Genomic DNA, 22,229 nt, shown 5'->3' with positions numbered 1-22,229 from the left:
GCAAAGGTGATAAAGTAGCAGTAGTAGTGATAAAAGTATCAAAGTAGCAGTCCTAGTGCAAAGTGATCATGAAGTTGCAGTAATTGCTAAAAAAAAAAAAAATACTCCAGGTGAGTGTGTTGTCATGGAGACAATGTGCAGCTCACACAGATCAGAGAACAGCTACAAGCCTGAGAAAAACCGCTCCAACAAATAATTGCTGTCCAAGAACCGAGCAACTGATTTAAATAATATACATGTGCACGTTGAGATACTTGGAATACTTCAAATCAGATCAAATCTGTCGGGAGCCAGAAAACCGCAAAGAAGACTGGAACTGTAAATAAAGAGGCAATGGAAGGAAATCAGTCATGACAATTCCAGAGGTCAAAGAACTCCGAGACGACGAGAGAGAGTCGGCAGAGGAGAAAAAGGAACCGACACAGCAGACAAGGAAACTGAACGTGAAAAAGAGGGAACAGGGTTTCTGGTGTTCCAGAGGAAGAAACTACCAGAAGCCACTTCTGCCTACCATGACAAAAAAAAACATTCAGTTAACAGTCTTGAGAAACTCTTACTCACTGAACGACTGCAAAGATGGTTTTACAAGACAAGAGCTCGTGCTATAAAAGCAAAGGTTAAATTTTATTCACAAATTTGCAGGTTTTACAATCGTTCCCACTGCGTTTCAGCTTGTGCAGCGTCCCGTACAATCTGTTGCGGAGAGCGACACAAACAGGTTTTTGCAACAAGGAGAGTGGGGGGAAAAACAAACGAACAAACAAAACAAAAACAACCTCACAATCAGACTTTTTGTTTTTTAAACTTGAACATTTCTGGTCTTCAAAGTCCCTGATTTGTATTGAATTCATAGGGCGAAGCACTTCGAATGGTAACGAATAGCACGAAGCATGTAGAGCAGAACAGCCATCTTCCACAACACAGGAGATGCAATAACACTAAAGTTAATGCCAACATCTTTGTGTTTGTGCAGCGAGCTGAATTGTTTGGCTCTCTCTTGGCGTCCTGATCAGGAAATGTTTTGACATTTTGAGGAAAAGAGTCACTTTCTTGCAGAGAATTACACGCTAGCCTTGATAGCAATGTTGAAATTAGTTTCCAAGACGTCAGATTGGCTTTGAACGGCTGTAAGGAGGAAAAACGGAGTTGAAAAATATCCTAACTCGTTTTCTTTAAGCAAAAATCCGAAAGCTTGATGCTAAGTTAAAGCTAACTAGCCTCTTTTGCTTTAAAATCAATCCTTATTATTCGTGGATTTACACTTTAAGGTAGCAATGATGAGCTATTTCAGAAACGTGCCGAGTCATTTCTTCCATTTCCAAAGCTACCACGCTGTAAATTGTAGCTTCAACCATTCCAGGATGTTTCGCTTTTAGAAACACGTGTAGCATCGACGTTCTGGTCAAGTTCTCAAAAAAGTAAGCTAACAAAATTCCCCAGAAAGATGTTTTTCTCAAAACTTCACACAAATTCTTAAGTGCTTTTCATGGAATGTGTGGAATCCAGTGTGAAATCAAACAAGTGCCAAATGCAAGTAGAGTTAGCTTAGCCATTTAGTGTCTTTATGAGCTAGTGAGCCTTTCACTACAGTTCCATATTTATCTTGGAAGTTAATTAAAAGGAAAGAAAATGAAATGTCAAATTAAATTTGATATTTTTGGAACGGCCTCAAATTACTTCCTGTTTCCTGTTCTCATGCTAAGCTAACGAGCTATAAACTGTAGCAGACACAAGTGTGGTATCAAACTTCTTGCCTTGCTCTCAGGAAGCAAGTTGTAAACAAGATGTCCAAAAGATTTTGCACCGTTTTTTTGATTTTGCACATCTCAACCATTTAAATATAGAATCACTTTACACATGTAAACATTTAAATGGAAAAATTATACCCAAATAACACAGCTGATCATTTTAATTTCCTTTCAATCCACATTCAAGATTTCATGAAGTTCTAAATATGAAAGTGCTTCTTAAGATTCAGACAATCGTGAGCATTGTCCTATTTTTACGTGAAGCTAAAGCTAAAGCGCTGTAAACTGTAGCTTCGTTTTCCCCAAACAGACACAAGTGCGGATAAGTCTTCTAGTTTAACGTTCATGAAGTGAGTTCCGAACTGGACTTCCTAAAATCGCTGCATAATTTCATCATGTTTTGAATTATTTTAGGGGGGAAAAAAAGTGCAGAATTACTTTTATGCAGTTTGATGGTGAATTAGACATAAAACAACTTCGGGGGACCAGCAAGCCCCTCGCGGGAGAGGAGGAGTTAAATATCCCGTAAACACATGTGGCGCCCATCAAATTCATCCCACTCTCTGCAAGAAAACGAACGTTTATGGTGTTGGTAGAAATAACAAAATAAGAAACTAAAAAAAACAAAAAACTCGAGGGTGAACATATTGCGCAATGTACGAAAGAAAAAGACATGTTTGTTTTTTCTTTTCCTTTGCTACGATTCTGTACAGTTTCTATGTGGTTAGAAGTTCAGCCGGTGGGGATTGTGTATATATACAGTGATTATAAGAAAATCTAATACTAACATTGACGTGTGACGGATTGGGACCGACACGCTCTGTGAGTGCTCTCGATGGTACCGAACACGAAGACACGTATATATATATATATATATATATATATATGACGGTAACCTGTGTTCGTACAGATTCTTCTCAGTCTCAGAGGCACTCCCTACGGTTAGGTTAGGTGGTGTTAGTCCACAAAGAAAAAAAAAAAATCTCAAAAGTCTCCCGTTCCGTCTGCGCCATTGAAAATAGCTGTCCTTTGTAAATTCTTCGGAAGACGTCTTTGAAAAGTGTCGAGTCGTCCTCTCAGAAAAATAACTTTCCCTCTTTGTATTCTGTTTGGTTTGGATGTTTTTCCAGCCGTGTTGTCGCTCTGCCAACAGAGTCTTTGAACGGACGAGCCTCCTTCTGCGTTCAAGGACGAGGTCAAAGGTCAGATTTTATCGTCCGTCATCTCCAGGAACTGAGCGTACACGTCTCGGGAGCACTCCCCCTTCTGGTTGAACAGGAATTTGTAGTAGCTTCCGTCGGCACAAATGGCTGGAAGAAAAAAGAACAATTAAGTCAAAACACAAACAAAAAAGACTGTTTAGATAAGGTTCGAGCTCTAAAATCACTAAATGAATCCTTAAAGATACAACACTGAATCAGTTTTTATTTCATACTACAAAAAAAAAACAGTGAAGAAATAACTGTGATTGATGACATTGGCTAGCAGTCTTACAATACCAGTCTGTACCACAAGGTGGTGCAGTGAGTCACTGCTCAGGTTTTCATAAACACAATGCATCACATTTCAACAAAGTCAAGGCTCTAAATGGGTTAAGGCTCCAAATAGCTAAACTTCCTTGAAAGGCTAAAAATTGTTATAACGAAAAATGTTAAATGGAAAAAATAAATGTTACATTTGGCTACACTTCTAATATGCTGAATGTGTGTATGCGTGTGTGTCTCTTTGAGTGTGTCTGTCTCTGTGTGTCTCCCACCTATGACGGCGTTGGGCTCGGTCCCGAAGGCGCACACGCAGGGCGATCCTGAGGGAACCTGGAACTTGGAGAAGCTCCACTTGGAGCTGAAGTACTTTGGGAGGAAGCTGGCCGAGGCCAGGCTGCACAGAGAGAGACACACACACGCATGTTACACACGTTCCAGGGCACTCCGGGTTGCCGTGGCGACCGCTTCCGCGTGTCTCACCTGGACTGCTTGTTCCTTTTGGGGTCCTCTGCAGCGAAGATGTGCACGGTGCCGTGGTCGCTGGACACGCAGATCAGGGAAGCGTCTTGGTTGAAGTTAATGCTGCAGCGCAAACGAGGTCATTTTGAAGTCATTGTTTAAAACATTGACATGAAAAGTTTGAGCCTTTATAGCAACGTTCACATTTTGACCGCTTTTAGCCTCGTTAACAGCTTTAGCCTTATTAGCAGTTTTAGCCTTTTAACAGTTTTGAGCCTCATTAGTGGCTTTGTTAGTTTGAAAGAAACAGGAAGTGAAAATCAAGTTGCAAAACATGAGTCTTTCTTTGATAAACCAGATAAAATGGCGATTAAAATCGCAATTTCGTCAATGTTCTGTTGATTCCAATGAGAATGAGAATGAATGGATCTGAACTCGCCATAGCCTCTGCATGCATTGTTACTTTTTGAAATAAAAGAAAAATCACGACGTTAGTTGCTGGCGTACCATCTTGTGATAGAAACTGGATTTACAGCCATCCAGGCTCAGCCTGCTGGCTTTGCAGTTGGGATCCTGTGACATTTCTTCAGTATTTGAGTCTCGTGGAGATTTCAAACTGAACTAAACGTACAGATGAGGTACTAATAGAGACGTTGTAGGGAACTGGTCATGTGACGGTGACGGTGCAGGACCTACAGTCGTGTGACGGACCACTCGTGAACCTGCTTCCAGGAGATGCTGAACACTCACCAATAGATGTTAGCGGCCTGCGAGCCCCGTCGCAGCTCCTGTATGAGCTGTCCTGCAGACGTGTCGAAGATCCGGATCAGAGTCCCCTACAGACACAAAACACTCCGTTTAGCTTCAGAAACAGAAAACATGAAAGAAACATCCTTTTGTTCAGCAGTTCCTCCAGGAAGTAGGATTTTATTTACCCCAGTAGATCAAATTAACACACGGTGTTAACAGTTTGGAGAAATGCACGACAGTCAGGTCTGAAAAGTTTCACCCGTGAAGGAATCGAGCATACAGTTCTAAGACTACTGACGAGGCTACAACCATCACTCCTTGAAAGAGAAGACAAGATGTGGCGACAACACTAGCATTTAGCTGCTTGGCGGTGCGAATGAAGACGACACGAGCACCTTCTCCGACGCCGTCGCTATCCTGGTGCCCTGCAAGTTGAGGGCGATGCAGCACAGCGCTCCCTCGTGGGCGGGGATGTCGACGGGGGGCTTCTCGGTGTTGGCCAGGTCCACGATCTGCACGTGGCCCGAGTGCGTGCCGGGGAACGCCAGCAGAGAGTTGTTGCTGTTCGGACACAGCACGCACAGACCTGGCGAGGAAAGGCCAAGTCGGGGTTGAAGGTCATAAAGACGTCTCTGAAGAGTGCTACCATTGTACAAAACGAACATGGATGGCGAACGAGCCGACCTTTGGGGTTGTAGCAGGTCTCGAACACGTGCAGCTGATGGGGGTTGTGGGTGAAGGTGAACACTTTGATCATGGAGTCCAGGACCACCACGATCCTGAGGGTCGAGCAGAGCGCACGTGTAAAAGAAACGTCTGCCAACAGCTAAAGTGAAGCTGGGAAAACTTGAATGGGGATGTTTGGAAAAACCTGTCCCGCCGAAGCTTCACCGCCTTCACTTCTGTTGAGAACTCGATCTCGATGACGGTCTTCTTCTTCAGATCGTCCCAGATCATCACTGTGGCATGGAGGGGGGGGGGGTGAGTGAGTGAGTGAGTGAGAGAGAGAGAGAGAGAAGATCTGTAAAATCGCACTTAGGCCACGTGTTACGAAACCTTTCAAGTGAAAACGCGTCAGTGTTTTCTGTTTACATGGCAACGTTTTGAAAACAATGTCAGTTTCTATGGAAATGGCAGAATCGCAGACAATGTCGTTTGAATGTAGGACCACTAGTGGGTGTTGTTTGTTTTTGTAATGAAACCACATAAACTTATAATTACATTTCCAGGCTGACTTTCCTAATTTAGCAGACGCTATCACAGAGATTGCGGAATTAATGAGTGTGGCGCCCCCCCGCTGGGCACCTAAACAATCAGTAACTGTGCTGACGACATGCTAAGTAATTCAACTACTTTATTTTGTAGGGAAAGTTCTCTCGAATCAGCAGCCACCTACCTTTGTTGGTGGGGTATTTGGGCTTCTTGCCTCCTCCTACGAGAGCTAAATAGTTACACCTGAAGAGCATCTCCACGTGGCCGACCCCGCCCTCCAGGAACTCTGCAAACACCGGAGAGACAAGACGTCAGCTCAGGACCACCAGGAATGACTCACAGCAAAAACAAGCCCCCGTCGTTTTAAAAAGAATCTAAAGATTGGGAGGACTGAGAGTTTAGCGAGAGCCGTGTGACTACCTGCTGCCAGTCAGCAGCCAGTTAGTCCTGGGCTTGACGTTTTGTCTTGGCATGCTATATTTTTGCTTTTGTAGTCTTTCCATGAAAATTACATTTGAACTTTTTCAAATTTCAAGAAGACACAATTTGAATGTGTGTGTGTGTCACCTTGCTTCTCCTTCTCTTTCAGAGGATCTGTGTTGTAAACCCTGAACCCGTTCTCCATTCCACAGGCGAAACACCCTGAACACAAATTCACAAAAACTTCAAAATGTCACATCTAGACACAAATGTACTGCTACTCATTTATTACCTTCTTAAAAAAAAAGACTATTTTGTGTCCTCAAATTGATATTTTATGGCCTCAAATTAGTATTAAAGTATTACAGTTTTATTTCATATGTCATGTCTGGGTACCTTATAGAGAACATTTTTTTTTGTTCTTGTATCTATTCATTTATTGTATCCTCTTCATTTTCTGTGTTTCTATCTTTTAGTTGTTCTACTTTCATTTACTTGGATTTCGTGATGCTTGACTATTGACGAGCACATTTAAAGGGACACACCCTGGGTTTTGTGGCGAATGTCGACACACTTCCAAAGATCTCCACAGGAAGTGGATCATGAGCTGCATCGGGAGATCACGTGAGGTCTCTGAAGGTTGTGATCTGTCGTCTTTCAGGTCTAGATGTTAATGGTCACACAGAAATTTGGGCTAAATGCTGACACACTTCTAAAGATCGCCACAGGGGAAACCGGAAGTGGATCCCAGCAGGCTGCAGAGCCCGATCCCCATCCATTGCTGTCACAAGAGGTCATGTGAGGTCTCTGATGGCTTTCACCTGTCACCCACACGCTCACCCAGGCAAACTCCTTCAAAGTTACACAAAATACATTTTTGAAACGGTATTTCAATCAGATTAAGTTATTCATAAAAACGGTACAACTTCAGGCCTGGGACTAAAGACACGGATCTACATCGGCATCTGTGTGGTGCAGATCAATAAATGTGGTGGTAAAATCAAGTTTTGAGCAGCTGAAGTAGAAATAAAGTAAATAAAAGCGTACAACTCGAAATAGCGTTCAGTTATCCTACCCAGCTGTTAGCTTTGATAGCCCAGCTCGTGTTAGCCTTACGGCTAACTTAATCTCTATTCCGCCTTTTGTTGTTTAAAAGCATCTCAGTTTGAACCATATTCATGCGATTTTAGTTGAAACCACATTCTAATTTTAATGTTTTAAACGTGACACGCTGTGGTACATTTGTTCGTCATCTGACAGCAGCAAAACGCTAGCTAAAAACAAACCTGCACCAGCTAAAGTCTTTAGCTCAAAACTGGCATAAATCTCACGTTAGCTGCTTTATTTCAACATTTCCAGTGCGGAAATGACAGTAAATTCGCATATTTGGTTTGGGAAATGGTGAATCAACCCCTGTTACACAAGGTTATGTTTAATTTATGCTATTGGGAAACGTCGGGTTAGCGTCGTTTAGCTTAGCATCAGGGAAAAACAAACTCACCGTGATCCTGGTTAAAGCCGGCGTACAGCAGCCCGTTACCGTGAGGGTTAGACGGTAGTAAATTCATCCTTGTGCCAAAGAGAGCCAGTGCGAAAATCAAGCAAAACAAACAAACAAACAAAAAACAAGGGGAGAATAATACAGGCAAACCCGACGAGCTAACCGGCCACCATTCCCCCTCCTCCTCCCGCAGAGTGCGCTGGACAGTGGGAAGGAAGCGGAGCGGCGGCTGGTTCCTGCCGGCGGAGAGGACGGGAAGAGCGGCAGAAAGCTCTTATGTATCGGCGGAGAGAGCCGCACAGAACTCCGTGATGACGACGACTGCTCCTCTTTCTATTGTTTTTGTTTCCGCCAATCGTAAATAAACCAATTTAATTCACATTCTAGGCACATATTGTGCACGTGTTGTATATTACGGAACCTTTCACCATGATGTGAATCCCAGCCCCAGTGGCCTAATGGATAAGGCACTGGCCTCCTAAGCCAGGGATTGTGGGTTCGAGTCCCATCTGGGGTGAGGCGATCTTTTTATTTTGTTTTCATTAAAAATATACAATTTTACAATTATATAAGCGCAGAAACGCGGTTTAAATTGTGTTGCACAGCTTCCCGTGGCTTGTATTCAATAAGCTAGATAAAACGGAAGTGAGCCTGGCCTCATTCACACAAAAGGTTTCAAGTGAAAGCGCATCATTTTTAAGTTTTCATTTCAGAAAAGTTCAGTGTCTAAATGACGTCTTGCTACAAAACACATTTTAGCAGACAGCAAAGAGCTGTCAATCAATTAAACTCAGGAGCAGAATATATCACAAATTCATTGTAATGTCAAGAAATGCATTATACATTTCACAAGACCAAACTGCAATAAATAACTTTTCGGTGCATTCAGTTTGAGATGACAAGTTTAAATGTGCAAATAATTGTAATCAAATAAAAAAACGTGCAAATAGCAAAGTAAAATATTTAATTAACTGACAAGTTACTATATTTGTACAAACAAATCTTAAGGACCTTAACATCGTTCAAGTGTTTGAATTCATCGCAAATAACAATACTGAACATCAAGTTTGCTTGATATCTAATTATTGATTGCACAGTGAATCAATTGTGATTAGTAGCGCTTTTCTTTCATAATAAACATTCAAAAGAAGCATAGAATGGATGTACAAATGTACTTTTTGGTGAATGTGCAAAAAGGACCAAAAATAGTGCAGCCTGATCACCAATTCTAAAAAGCTGTCAATTCCACAATGTTTAATTATTTCTACAATATTTAATTATTTTGATTCTGGGTTCAAGTAGCTTCCTTGTGCTATACAAAGTTTTTTATAAATACATCAGCATAAGACATCCACATTACAAAATTCTGATTTAAACAGGTTACATAATGGGATTATTACAATAATGATCCATGCCAATTAAAAGCACAGAGATGCTGTGAGTCTTGGTGAACTAATGTGGAAAACTGCAATAGTAACATTATGATGGATTCAAATGTGTAGATATTGACATTTTTGTGCTAGTGGATTTGTTCTTCTCGATAACAGTGCTCTTTCTCTTGTCCCTAAATTCCACCAGTTGTGACCGGACCACAATATGTACACAAAGAAAAGAAAAAATGTGTTGACAAAAACGCTCAACAACAAATAAAGGACTCTTCAAATCCAATGTTCAATTTATTCAAGAAAAAAAAACAAAAAAAACAATTCCCAGTGGAATTAAGGTCGATAACTTTCAGACATACAAATCTTGCGCAGAACTACAGCAACAACATTCCTGTAAAAAATACAAAGTTACATTATATCTTTTCTTTTTGATGAACTATATTACAGAGTTCCTACAATCCATGCTGTGGCAGCTGTACGGAAAGCAAAGAGCCCAAGGGCTTTTTCACAAAAACAAAACGTCTTTCAACTGGAACGACCACTTTTCTTTAAATCCAGGACCTTATCAGTGTTTGCGAACGATGACGAATCCTACAACGAAATAAGTGTGGGTCTGCTCGGACGGGTGGACTGGGCGCTAGGCGTGGTGTCCGGACGAGCTAGGAGTGCACCAGCCGGCGGTGTCTCTTGAGGCCGTGCAGGCTGGAGAAGCCCTTGCTGCACACGGTGCAGACGTACGGCCGCTCTCCCGTGTGCGTTCTCATGTGCAGCGTGAGGAAGCAGGACTGGACGAAGCCCTTCTCGCAGACGTTGCACTTGAACGGCCTCTCGCCGGTGTGGTACCGCCGGTGGATCTTCAGCTCGGCGGACGAGCGGAACGACTTGTCGCAGTCGTCGCACTTGTAGGGGCGCTCGCCCGTGTGGATCAGCGTGTGCCGGACCAGCGCGTCCTTGCCGAAGAAGCCCTTGCCGCAGTGCTCGCAGGGGAAGCGCATGCCCTTGTGGTGGAAGTTGTCGTGTTTCAGGAGGCACCTCCTGGAACTGAAGGACTTGCCGCACTGGGTGCAGACGAAGGTGGGCAGCGGCCTCGCGGTTATGGGCTCGCCGGCGTGGTGCACGCGCTCCACGTGCCTCGTGAGCGTGACGCCGTGCCGGAACTTCTTGCCGCACTCCCAGCAGAGGAAGGGGTAAGCCTTGGTGTGCTTCTTATGGTGCTCCTGCAGGTCGGAGTAGGAGCGGAACCGCTTGCTGCAGTGCGAGCACTGGAACGGCTGGTAGCCCGTGTGCTTCCACTCGTGCCTGATGAAGCGCTTCAGGCTGGCGAAGGTGGTCTCGCAGTGGGTGCAGGTGTACGGCTCCGTCGGGTTGTGCACGTCGATGTAGTGCTTGTGCAGCGACTTGAACACGGGGAAGTTCTCCTCGCAGCGGTTGCACTGGAACGGCGTGTGCGACTCCTTGTGCATGGCGAGCGCCTCCGGGTCCCGCACCAGCTTCATGCACACCTCGCAGTACAGCGGGTTGTGCGTCTGCTTGTGCGCATCCAGAGTCGACTTGAACTTGAAGGCCTTGTCGCAATCGGTGCAGCGGAAGCAGTGCTTGGCGTCGTCGGGCTTCTCGGGGTCCACCTGCTGCTCCGTGTAGCAGATGTTCCTCAGGTGGTACCGGAAGGTCTGCTTGCACTTGAACTCGACGCTGCAGTGTGGACAGTAGAAGGGGCCCTCGCCGTCTTTGGAGGCGAGGTAGTCGGGGTCCTGGTTGGGGTTCTCCAGCAGCCCCTCCTCGCCGGTCATCTCGCACTGCACCCCGCTGGACGACTGCTCGCCCTCCTCTTCCCCAGACTCCGGCACCTTGGGTTTCTGGCCCGGCTGCCCTTCGGTGAATGTCACACATCGGTGTATCTGCAGGTAGCGCAGGCTCTTGTAGGACCGCTGACATGAGGGACAGGTGTACTGCTGCTCCTCCGCGTGCTGGCTCATATGACGCTCCAAGAACTTGGCTTGAGACACAACTTTGCCGCAAACTTTGCACGTCCTGTCGTCCAGGTCGCCGCTTTTCCCTAAACTTGGCGACCCGGGCGACGCTTTGCTGTTGGAGCTTTCCTGCGTCTTGCCAGTTTTCCTCCACTGAGACAAGTACCGCTTCATCTTAAGTCCCCGGTTCTTTCGCACCGGCCGCTCCCACGGCACATCCTGGTCCTCGCTCCCGACCTTTGCTCGGCTCTCCACCTCGAAGTCCTTATCCACGGGCTGCTTTTTCTTCCGGCCGCGTTTCTTGGGCGTCTTCTCCAAGCCATCGAGCATCGTCACCTGTCCGTCCTCCCCGATGATCAGCGTCCCCGCCTGATTGTCGTCTGCTGCCTCGCCGGCTTCCATGGACTCCGCGGGGTCCGTGACCACCACGCTGACTATTTCTGATTTAACGTCCCCACCAATGCCGAACCACTGCGTCTGAACGCACTCTTCCGTCTGCCCGCTGCCCTCCACATACAACTCTTTGTTCTCCGACTCCACCTCCATCTCAGTGCAGACGGTGTACACAAGGCCGCTATCTGCGTCCGGTTCCGTTTGCTCGTTGACGATTACAACTCGCTCCACGGGAGGGAGGCACAGCGCCGACAAGATCCCACTCTCTACAACGTACGACTCTGAAAGCAAGAAAAGGAATCAGGATGAGCCAGACTTGGAAATCATGAAAATGTTGACGCAATTTCAAGTTTTATAAGGAATCAGCTATGGCAAATGTAGAAATTGCAATCCATTGGGCTTAAGAAAAAAACCTCAGAAGAGGGTTCAGTTAAATTACTGGTTATTACTTAACTCCTGATAAATTTTACAAATTAAAATTTGATAATGTTCTTTAAGCTTGTGAGTAAAAGCTTCAAATCTCTCTTAAAAGACAATGTATTCAGTGAATGATGTTCTAACTGTGAAACCTTGCCAGTTTCTTGTGTTTTCCTTTTTAAAAGCGGTTTTCGTTGCAGTAGAACCCCCTCAGCACACACAGACCAGGTTACAGGCCAACACTGTGCTCACCGATGTCCTCCAGCTGGCTGAGATCTTTCTGAGAGTCCAGGAGGACCTTGAGCTCGTGTGGCTGAGTGAAATTCTCCATGCAATCGGTCAGGACTGACGAGGCATCGCTGAGCAACGAAGCGATCTGACAAAAAAAAAGAAAGAAGAGAAAACTGACGTTTAGCAGCCAACTTATAAAAGCGACTCCACTTCTGCAAGTTAAACGAAAACCGTCTGTGTACCTGTTGAAGTGATTGTGCCGGAAGAAGCTTTTCCAGTCGGGACAGAAACAACCACATCAGAGTCTGGATCGCTTTGTCGTAAGTGGGACCAAAGTCTCCCGGAAAAACATCCTGAAACACAAAAATGTTTGTCATTTAAAAACGCCTCTCAGCAAAATGTGCGTCTCCATGAATATACATCGATGGAAAAGGACCTGGAAAAAGTTTCTTCTCTCGTCTGGATTTCTCAGCAGGTTTGCGACGAGGCCGAGAAAATGAGAGTCGGACGCATCTTCGGTCTGCAACACGAGACAATTACCAGAATTAAAAAGTTGCATTCTCATCCACTTCACAGAATGAGTGTGAATTTCCTGCACCGACTTGCTGTGTGGCACTAGTTTGGTTCTCACTTGTAATCGCTGGTCAACTTCTTGTTGGTCAAAATCAGTCTGTGATCATTTTAAAACAAAGCCATCATTCTCATTACTTACTGTACCTCTCTGACCCTGCTGCCTCGTTTTCCACTGGGCTGACCCTCAAGTTAGTTCATTCTAACATACTGGAAGGTCAACCCATAAACTAAAACTGCTGGCCGTGAAGACACATGTTTAGCTTACCAAAGTCTAATGGTTACAACAAGAGAATCATTTGAAGGAGTAAACATTCAGACATGATCAGGCCTCTCACTGGCTGTAGCAGGATGCCAACACTCACGTCTGTGTTCCACAGAGAGCGCAGGTTCTGCATGCGGTCCAGATGAGGCTGAATCACCTGGAGGTCGGCGGTCTCCTCGGAGCGGCACAGCTCCAAGATGAGCTACAAAGAGAGGATGGAGATTAAACCCATCAGATACTTCAGTGTGAAGACTGCAGTGATGCACAGTCTGCGTTGCCCATCTGGTCTAGGCTCAAATGTGTGTGGTTTCATTAAAAAAATGAAAAACAGCAACAACTGGCTGGACCTGGCATGCAAACCACATCATTTTCAGCATTTCTGCCATGTAAACGGGGCCCAATTCGAAATATATTTACTAACCCCTGGAGTCAATTAAGGCTTCTCTTAATATTTAAACTCATAGCCAAAACTAAATAAAACCATGTATTATGTAAAGCGAGTTTGCTTTTTAAAAGCATGTTTAACTTCCAAGATCAGTTCCTGTCTCGTCACATTCTTCTAATTTAAGTCATATACCAACTATGCATATACTATTTAGTTATACAGCTGTAAAAACACTTTGTACTTACTTCACTGAACATTAAAAACAGAACAATATATCACCATCATGTTATCAAAAGGGCTTGTGGATAGAAGATTTGATAGTTTCGATGACAACTGGAATGCATAAGAAAATATATGATCTGTAGTATTTAATAGCAGTTTGGCCAGTGGACATTTGGCCAGATGAAGAGTCCAGAAGAGTATAACCAGATTACAAAACCTGGTCAATCAAAGATCAGACTGCAGGTAACTGACCCGTGCTCGCAGTCCCAGGATGAGCTCTGCTCGCTGTCTGCTGGAGAGGAGCTGTGGGACGGTCTCGGTAACCATGAACACAAACTCTTCCAGGAGTCCGTAGTCCGACACGATCTTCTGCTCCACTGTCTGCCAGATGGCAGCAGAGACCAGGCGGATGGGCGGGACCAGGAGACGCAGAGTGGACAGGGGGAGAGAGGGACCTGGACACACAAGACACATAGTTCACTGCACGTCATTTCAATGCAGGCGAGGACAGGTCGCTACTCCCCCAATAGGAAATGCTTTGATGAGAAGCACGTCCACACAAACAGAAGGAAAATGTCTCCATCTGCACTCTTTAACTTCTTTATAAAAAACAATCTCAACAAGGTGGGATGTAGAATGGATCAGGCCCCAGATCAGAGCCAAGAGGAACCTCATCTGTCCTTTAATTCATGATTCGTAGCATCTAAATCTGACGGGACTGAACACTTATGGGTCACCTATGTTGCACACTGTGTTGATACTTACCACAGTCCCATTTCCATTAAAATGCATCAATAATAATCCCAACTAAGCCTAAATTAACATACTCAACACTCCTATGTTGAGGCCCCATTTACAGAGCATTTTCAAGAGCCAGTTTACATAGCAGTGCTCAAAGCCACTGAAAATCCAAGAGCTACTAAGGTCGAACTCTTTGAAAATACCTCTCCTCTGTCTATGTGTAAACGGGGGTTAATGCAACTTCCTGAAAACGCTTGCGCAGTGTAGTAGATAGTTCTTCTGCACATGTGAGAGGAGGGGGAACATTACAACAATACAGACCTCCATGGTGTCTTGACCACCAGTCCATATTCTCCTTCGACTTCATAGTTTCATAGTTGAGTCACCAAGAATAGTAACCTAACTGGATCATTGGTTTATACAAATGACCATGTAGTCGCACTGTTAATGTTTATAGCGTATTGTTCTCAGTATGTATGTGTGAGGTTATATTACAAGAAATCCACCCACAAGTGGCCCAACATGTTAACTACATTGCCATCAGCGTTTGTTATTTCTGTGTAAACAGACATCAACTAATATTTACAGCACCTAAACCTTGTTGTCAACATTAAAAAAAAAACAATATTGCCCTCTTAAGAACCCTGTTATCGCCCCATTGAAGGGCTCCTGTGGCTTCTGTCAATCTATCTCACTAAAACTAACCAGAAATATAGAAATATTAAAGCACAATTTGTCACATAAATGTAACTGGTTATATTTTCGTGTCATAAACATGACATGGCAAACACTAAGTTTAGCAAAACGCAAACAACTTGAGTGTATGTGATCATAAAGGCACAATGCAGACTTACCCATTCAAACAAAGTGCTGCGGTTTGTCTCAGTGTATTATCGTTTTAAAACATTTTCAGATTTTCTGCCATTAGCAAAAGTAGCTTAGCATTAGCAATTAGCGTATACGCGTCCGAGCGTTGTTAAACAGCGGCTTATTAATGCAGCTCGTTTAACAGCGCTATATTTTTCAGGGTGACAATAACCATAGTCACCGATATCAGCCAGAAAGTTGTTTAAAAACGGCTAGATTAGAAGATATGAGCTTATTTTTAACCGGTGGCGACGGCGATGCTCTTCCCGCGCGCGGGCTGCGGCCTATCTAAACAAACGGGTGTAACAGTGGTTTCTCACCGGGTAACTCACAGATGCCTCCGTCCATTTTGACCGTTCACTGTCTGGACATTACCCCGTCAGCACACGCTCTGTCCGATACTACACGGACCTCTGAGCTCCGTACGCGGAGATTTCTGACGTTTTAGAACGGCTCACCGGGTTTCAATGCCGGAGGAGCTTTGTGCGTCAACGGGTGCTCGGAGGTCCGTTGAGAACAACAGTCCGAGCACAAGGGTTCCGCTTGGTGTGGCGTGTGGTTGACGTTTATGCAACATGAAAGTCGTTTATACCGACAAGATGTACTGATATAAGATGAAAATGTATACAGATTACTAAAATGGAGTTACATTAATTAACCTTTTTTTGTAGTTTGAGCTATTTTAGATGTTCCATTCATTGTGACTGTTGCAACAATTATATCAATTTAAGTCATTGGACCACCGAATTGTACAATTTTGACCCCCAATAATAGCGTCATTTCTTGAAATTATAGAATTAACAGTGCTGGAAACATTCTTGAGAAATGTTGGCCCATATTGATATAACATCACAGGTTTATCAGCTGAACACAGTGCATAGTACAAATGTATTTATATGATGCATTTTTATGACCTATTTTGTGGACTGATCTTATAATGTGATTATGTAAAGTGTCTGAGTATCTTGAAAAGTGCTATACGAATAAAATGTTTTAGTTTCACTGAGATGGCAATGGAGAATATAGACAAACGGATGATAATGTGGCTGGTTTCAGACTGTCATTGAGTTGAAAGGAATCATAAAATCTGCATAAATAATTCAGGATTTTTTATTTTTCAATTGTGATTTACAAAAAGATTACTGTAATTTCCAGATGATAAGCCTCTACTTTTTTTTCCCCACACATTTTATAAGCCATGGGGTTCAAACCCTGTGGCTTATAAAATGACACAGCATTGTCCCAGCACTATGGATGACAGATTTGTGGGAATTGATTAAAAATATAAGCAATCCCTGTATTCCCGCACTGAAATTTCTGCTCTGTTACAACGTTGAAACCTGAGGCTAATAGCCAAGTGTGGCCTATATATATATGTACTTTTTTTTTATTTTCTTTTGAAATTTTGCAGGTACAGCTTATGTCCAGGTGCGTTCAACAGTTCAGAAAATACAGTGTCATGGAGTGTTCCAGGAGATGACCCGACCCGTCGTCCAGCACAGGGTCATTGTGCTATAAATGTGTGTAGGAGTCTCTTGTGTCTCAGCATGCTGGAGCCTTTGAGGAAAGCTCTTCCACAGATGTTACAAACAAACGGCTTCACTCCAGAATGTATTTTGGCGTGCTCCTTCAGACACCACATTTGAATGAATCCCTTCTCGCAGATGTCACATTTATATGGCCTGTCCGATGTGTGCTGAAAGAGAACGTGCTTTTTCAATTCGGGGTTCGACCGGAAGCATTTGTCACAGAAGCTGCATTTGAAGGGTTTCTCGCCTGTGTGGATCAGTTTGTGTCTTGCCATGGTGGACGAGGAGATCATCTTCCCGCAGTGCGGGCAGGGGCTACGGAACACCTCCTTCAGGTGTTTGGTCCTCTGGTGTCTCTTCAGCGCTCCTTTCTGCTTGAAGGATTTCTCACACTGGGAGCAGGCGTGCTTCTTCTCGTTTCGAGACTCGCCGTGGGTGAGGCTGAGGTGTCGCAGCATGTTGGACCGTTGGGAGAAGGTCTTGCCGCACTCTGAACACAGGTAGGGCTTCTCCCGGGTGTGGACTCGGAGGTGGTCGATGAGGTCGGCGTCGGACCTGCACCTCAAGCTGCACTGAGCGCACTGGAAGGGCAGGTGACCCGTGTGCTTCCACTCGTGTATGATCAAACGGCGCACGCTGACCACCGTCATCGAACAGTTGTAGCACTGGAACGGTTTCTTGACTTTGTGCACGTTCTGGCAGTGCTTGAGCAGGTGCTTGAAGAGAGTGAAAGACTGGCTGCAGCGGTTGCACTGGAACAGCGTGTGCGAGAGCTTGTGTCTCGCCAACGCCTCGGCGTCTCGCAGCACCTTCTGACACACGGCGCAGTACAGCTCATGGTGCGTCAGCACGTGCCTTTGCAGCGACACCTTGTACTTGAATGCATTGTTGCACTTCTCACACTTGTACACGTCCCCGGGCTTCTCGGGTGTGTCCTGACTGATTTGCTGGCTGTAGAAATCGTAGCAGGCCGATTTCAAATGCTGCTGAAGACCCCGGTAGAGGTGGAACCGGGCGTCGCAGCGAGGGCAGGCGTAGTCTCCGGAGGGGAAGTGGATCTTCAGGTGGGTCTCCAGCTTGGTGTTCAATGCCTCCTTACAGATGAAGCAGCTGAATTTACGAGTCTTTTTCAAAGTGGAAGCTTTATTGTTGGGGAGTTTAGGCTTATTGATTGCGGTTGACATCTTCTTACGAACCCTGAACGAGTCCTCTGAGGGGCAGGGCGAAGATGGACTCACAAAAGAAGAGTCATCATCCGAGTAGTAAGACCAGGAATCGGCAGTACTGGAACGGCCACTGAAGCTCTTATCGTCAGAGTTTTGGTCGGAGTAGAACGACCAGGAGTCTTCGCTGTATGGACTCATGAGGGCGACATTTTCACTGTGCCTTCTTTCCTCCTCCTCCTCCTCATCCTCCTCTTCCTCCTCCTCCTCCTCCTCCTCATATCCTTCGGAAGTCTCACTGACTTGACCCCCCTCTTCCTCCAGTGATCTTTTCTCCTCCAGCAGGAACCTCTTCATCTTCAGTCCTCTGTTTGGCCTCACAGGGCGAGAACGCTGGGTCCGAGCCATATCGATCCTGGTCAGCTGGATCTTACACTCCTTCGGAACACATTGTAACATATCGTCTCTCCGAAGGTTGTCTGTGGGTTTTTTCATTTTTAAGTTTTTCAAATGTAACTGTTCTTTAGGTTCATAGCTACAAGAATCCGCCCGGTTTTCCCTTATGAGCCGCTCTGAGGCTGTGTCAGTGGTACTTGGAGCTGTGTGAGGCGCCGATGCAGATTCTTTGTCCAACTGGGACACGCACAACTGCAACGCCTTCAACAGGAGATCGTTGCCGTTTGTTGGAGAAGAAGGTCGTACTGGAGGAAGTTTGAGAGCTGAAATGATGCACGCACCATCCGAGACAAGATCTGAAAGGGAAAATGATTAAATGTGGTTAAATAGTGAAAAAGAAAAGAGTTATTCATCATCATAGATTTGTTATCATTGCTATATCATCAAATAAACCTTAATCTCCTTAGGCTCTGAGCACCGTGGTTGTGTAACTGCTAAATGTTTGTAAACTGGTGGGAACAATCTGTCTCTCAATACAATGTGTCTTCCTTCCAGGTATCCAGTGGGTCTCATTGTGCAAAAATAAAAAGCTGATTGTCTAATCTGAGCACCACTGAAGCACCTTTTCCGTGACTGGACCCACAACAAAAATGTAAAAAAAAACAACCAAAAAACAACATTTGTGTCACTTTAGGACAAAGTCATAAATTTGAGCGTAGAGTTATATTTAGGTTATTTTTAATGGTTGATGTCAAAGCAAGTCACTTTTGACCTGAAAGATTAAAGAAAGGAGTTGGTTACATTGTAGTGGCATCAAAAAAACTAAGATGAAAAATGTTTTCTTAGATTTCTGCACACATTTACTCTCCTTTTAAACCCTCTATGGTTCTCTTACCATGACGATCCAGGGGTGCGAGGGTCCTCTGGTACTGCAGCAGAGTTCTCAGTTCCTCACACTGAGACACAGACTGCACACACTCCTCCAGAACAGAGGGCGTCTCCCCCAACGCACATGCAACCTGCAAGAAATAGAAGAACACCATGAGCGGAGGAGAGGTCCAGCTGAAGGATTCAGCTCATTAAAGACTGATGTGGTCCTGGAGTACCTGCTGGAAGGTTTGAAGCGGGATAAACTTCTCCAGTCTGGATAAAAACAGCCACATCAGAGCGTGAAGAGCTTCATCAAATGCGGGTCCAAACTCTTCAGGAAAGACGCTCTGGTAAAAGAAAAAGGAAAGAGCAATCTAATTTAATTTCCTGTCCATACAAATGTCCATGTTCTCCCTTTGTTAATGTTTATAGCATATTATTCTCTGCAGGCAAGAGTGTGGGTGTGTGGTTTCATCAGAAAAACAACAACTCAGCATGCCAACTACCTTGTTTTCCAGTGTTTCTGCCATGTCTGTGTAAATAGACATCGAGTCATTGTAACTGACCTGAAAGAAGTTATCTTTCTCCTCAGGACTCATTAACAATCTCTTTACAACATCCACAAAGTTGGAACGTGGAAGATTGGCGTCTGTTCCACCAACCTGCAAGACAATACATGACAGCAATCCAACACATCAGACTCCGAGAGGAAACCTGCAGTAAATTAATATTAGAAAAGTGTTGACTCACCTCTGCAGCCCACGAGTCAGTGAGGCTCTGCATCCGGTCCAGGTGAGGCTGGATGACCTGCATGTCAGCCACTCCATGATGACACATATCCAGGATCAGCTGAGGGGTACACACAAAGTTGTTTTTTTTAATACCGCACAAAATCCGGAGTTTTCACCAAATTGCAGGATGTAGATCGTTGATCGTTTTCAACGTTTCTGCCACTTCCAGGTAAAAGGACATCATTTTCAAAACATCAAAATCATCTTTTTTGCTTGGAATGTTGTCTGGATGACATTGACAGCCACCTTCGCTCGTAGTCCAAGGCTCAGCTGCGCCTTCTGCTGGCTGCTCAGCAACTCGGGCACCAGGTCAGTCACCTGGGAAACCAGCTCCTCCAGCATCGCGTAGTGGGACACCAGCTTCTGCTGGACCATCTTCCACATGGCTCCAGAGAGCAAGTGCAGCGGGGGGGTCATCAGACGGAGGAGCGGGAGGGGGAGGGTGGCACCTAGACAGACAGAAATATATCAAATTAGTCCTATTTATTAAGATCGGAACAAATACAACTCTCGTACCGGACCGCACAATGACAACATGCATGTACTGCAATGAACTGTGTAGAATTGTGTTTCCACACTGTGTAATCATGGATTTTTTAAATTCTAAAAAAGTGCCATAGTGCCACTATTTCACAGAAATGGTGTACTAACCCCAATTTACCCAATTTAAAGTAATCAAAAGCCCAGTTTACACAACAATGTCTCTGAGCGAAACCTTTTGTATTTGCAAGTAATCATATTTCCCGTTAGACAATGATAAACAGAAATTTGTGTTCATGGCTGAAGATATGCTGTGATGGTGCAACATTTAGTAAAAAAAAAACTAACCCTGTTCAACGGCAAATATTTATTGAATTATATTATCAGTAAGAAAATGTATACAGACATGTTTTTCTCATGCTCATAAATGTATGATTGTCTTATAACACCAACTAAACAAGGAGCTCATAGTCTACTCTACACACTTAATTTGTCAATGTGTTGTTTGGAAGGCTGTGTACACATTAAAGTAGTGTACTGCTAATTACGCAAATCCATTACACGTTTTACACATACAATACATTATATACTACAATAGAGGCAGTCTTTACAGTAATCTATTGAGAACATTTTACTTTTTTAAGGCAGATTTTTGGCCTTTTTAATACAGTTTAAAACACTTTATTACAAAAATAGGAACGCTACAGGGACTGTAATGTCTTTGATCACTATCTGGTTGACATTTCCTAAGAAATGTTGAAGTTCTTCGAGGGGATTTTTACATTTTCTGTCAATAAAAAGCTTTTGGTGACTAAGCAGGAAAAATGTGTTTTCATTCATCCCCCAGTGATGTACGGCAACAGAAAAGTGGAATAAAACGAGCTAAAAGTACACTGAAGTTCACGATATATTTGATTTCCCACGCAGTGTTTGTTAGCACGTTAGCTTAACATTTCTACTCAGAATAACTTACACGGAGAGTTTTCGGCAGGAACATTATGGTCCGACATCGTCTTTATCCACCACGAAAAATTTAAATTATCGCACAACCTTTGTCCTACAACTTTTGCTTTCCACTGTTTATGAAAACCGAACAAGTTTTAAATGTTTTGAACCTCTTTATAGTTCCATTGAGCTACGGAACTGAGAAATGAAACACCTATTATATGTGTTCCGGGTCGAAGGTTCCTAGGTGCGATTGGCGCTGAAATCTTAAATCAAGCACAGATTACAGAATGAATCCCGACACTTAAAATACATAAATAATAGAACGTGGGGAAATAAGTGAATTGTGGACTGTGGGTTGTTTAAGCTCTGTTTCATGTTGCGGGCATAATGATAGAACCTTTGAGAAGGGGATCGGACAATATTTAGAACCGTACCATAAGTGAACGACGGAAGTGGGAGTACAAATGTGAAAATCAATAAATAGAGAGTTTGAAAGAGTAAATAAATGTAAAACACTTTTGTCAGTAAAAGAAATGTATATTCTACTGAATGACACCTCAAATCTGACATGATGGAATTAATGTGTAAAAAGTCAGACTTGCAACTGCATTCTTTTTTTTTTTTTAGCCGTTTCTCATATCGAAGATTTATGATGGAATTTTAAATGTGCTGTCATTGTAATTGATTGTTTTTAAGTACAATAAATAAAGAAATGTACATAAGTGATTTTATTTATTGATATAGCAATACTTCAACAGTAAGAAAGCAATCATTTATCATTTATTTTCAGTTGCTTTTTAAGAGCTATTTCAGTTTTTAAACAGTTTTAAGTTTTAGCTGTTTCAGCTCATTTTGATGTCTTTCTGCAGAGATCTGTAGATGACTTTATTCAATTTATCGATATGGCATTAGCAACAGAAAGAAAGATAGAAAGAAAATGATTGATCCCATTGGGGAATTTACCTGCATTTATTGAAGCCATCTTATCCCCTGTGTAACATATAAATATCTTTAAAAGCAAAGCACCAAGAC

The 22,229-nt window shown here is 43.8% G+C and overlaps 3 protein-coding genes across 3 annotated transcripts; all 3 read right to left on the bottom strand.

The window, feature by feature from the left end:
- Positions 1 to 597: 597 nt before the first annotated feature.
- Positions 598 to 7,750, bottom strand: wdr45b (WD repeat domain 45B). The gene is made up of 10 exons (XM_080517078.1): positions 7,575 to 7,750; positions 6,221 to 6,295; positions 5,838 to 5,939; positions 5,313 to 5,400; positions 5,126 to 5,220; positions 4,837 to 5,027; positions 4,442 to 4,527; positions 3,713 to 3,814; positions 3,505 to 3,626; positions 598 to 3,058 (listed from the first exon to the last, which is right to left on the bottom strand). The coding sequence occupies exons 1-10, from the start codon at positions 7,639 to 7,641 to the stop codon at positions 2,952 to 2,954; spliced, it is 1,035 nt and encodes a 344-aa protein (XP_080373204.1). The 5' UTR covers positions 7,642 to 7,750; the 3' UTR covers positions 598 to 2,951.
- Positions 7,751 to 9,222: 1,472 nt separating this feature from the next.
- On the bottom strand, positions 9,223 to 15,468 carry LOC308145400 (uncharacterized protein). Its single transcript, XM_080516820.1, has 7 exons — positions 15,341 to 15,468; positions 13,665 to 13,867; positions 12,906 to 13,007; positions 12,407 to 12,490; positions 12,213 to 12,323; positions 11,992 to 12,115; positions 9,223 to 11,603 (listed from the first exon to the last, which is right to left on the bottom strand). Exons 1-7 carry the CDS (start codon positions 15,366 to 15,368, stop codon positions 9,619 to 9,621), a joined length of 2,637 nt encoding a protein of 878 aa, XP_080372946.1. The 5' UTR covers positions 15,369 to 15,468; the 3' UTR covers positions 9,223 to 9,618.
- A 702-nt stretch (positions 15,469 to 16,170) lies between these two features.
- Positions 16,171 to 17,733, bottom strand: LOC308145552 (zinc finger protein 711-like; the record flags this gene model as incomplete). The annotated part of the gene is made up of 1 exon (XM_080517018.1): positions 16,171 to 17,733. One exon carries the CDS (start codon positions 17,731 to 17,733, stop codon positions 16,525 to 16,527), a length of 1,209 nt encoding a protein of 402 aa, XP_080373144.1. The 3' UTR covers positions 16,171 to 16,524.
- Positions 17,734 to 22,229: the final 4,496 nt, after the last annotated feature.

Source organism: Blennius ocellaris (assembly GCF_963422515.1).
Source record: "Blennius ocellaris genome assembly, chromosome: 21".
Classification (NCBI taxonomy): Eukaryota; Metazoa; Chordata; class Actinopteri; order Blenniiformes; family Blenniidae; genus Blennius; species Blennius ocellaris.
The sequence above is the reverse complement of the archived record's forward strand: the minus strand, read 5'-3'. Positions and strand labels throughout refer to the sequence as shown.

Bases quoted from the DNA above. Each gene is read 5' to 3' on its own strand.
- wdr45b (XM_080517078.1), bottom strand. From the start codon at position 7,641: ATGAATTTACTACCGTCTAACCCTCACGGTAACGGGCTGCTGTACGCC. The intron at 5,940-6,220 runs GTGACACACACA...CGGTGTTTGCAG, and splicing joins GAAAGAGAAGGAGAAGCAAG to AGTTCCTGGAGGGCGGGGTC. The intron at 5,028-5,125 runs GTCGGCTCGTTC...TTTCCTCGCCAG, and splicing joins GACCTGCTACAACCCCAAAG to GTCTGTGCGTGCTGTGTCCG.
- LOC308145400 (XM_080516820.1), bottom strand. From the start codon at position 15,368: ATGGACGGAGGCATCTGTGAGTTACCCG. The intron at 13,008-13,664 runs GTCAGTTACCTG...CTCTCTTTGTAG, and splicing joins TCCTGGGACTGCGAGCACGG to CTCATCTTGGAGCTGTGCCG. The intron at 12,491-12,905 runs GTGAGTGTTGGC...CTCGTGTTGCAG, and splicing joins GCTCTCTGTGGAACACAGAC to ACCGAAGATGCGTCCGACTC.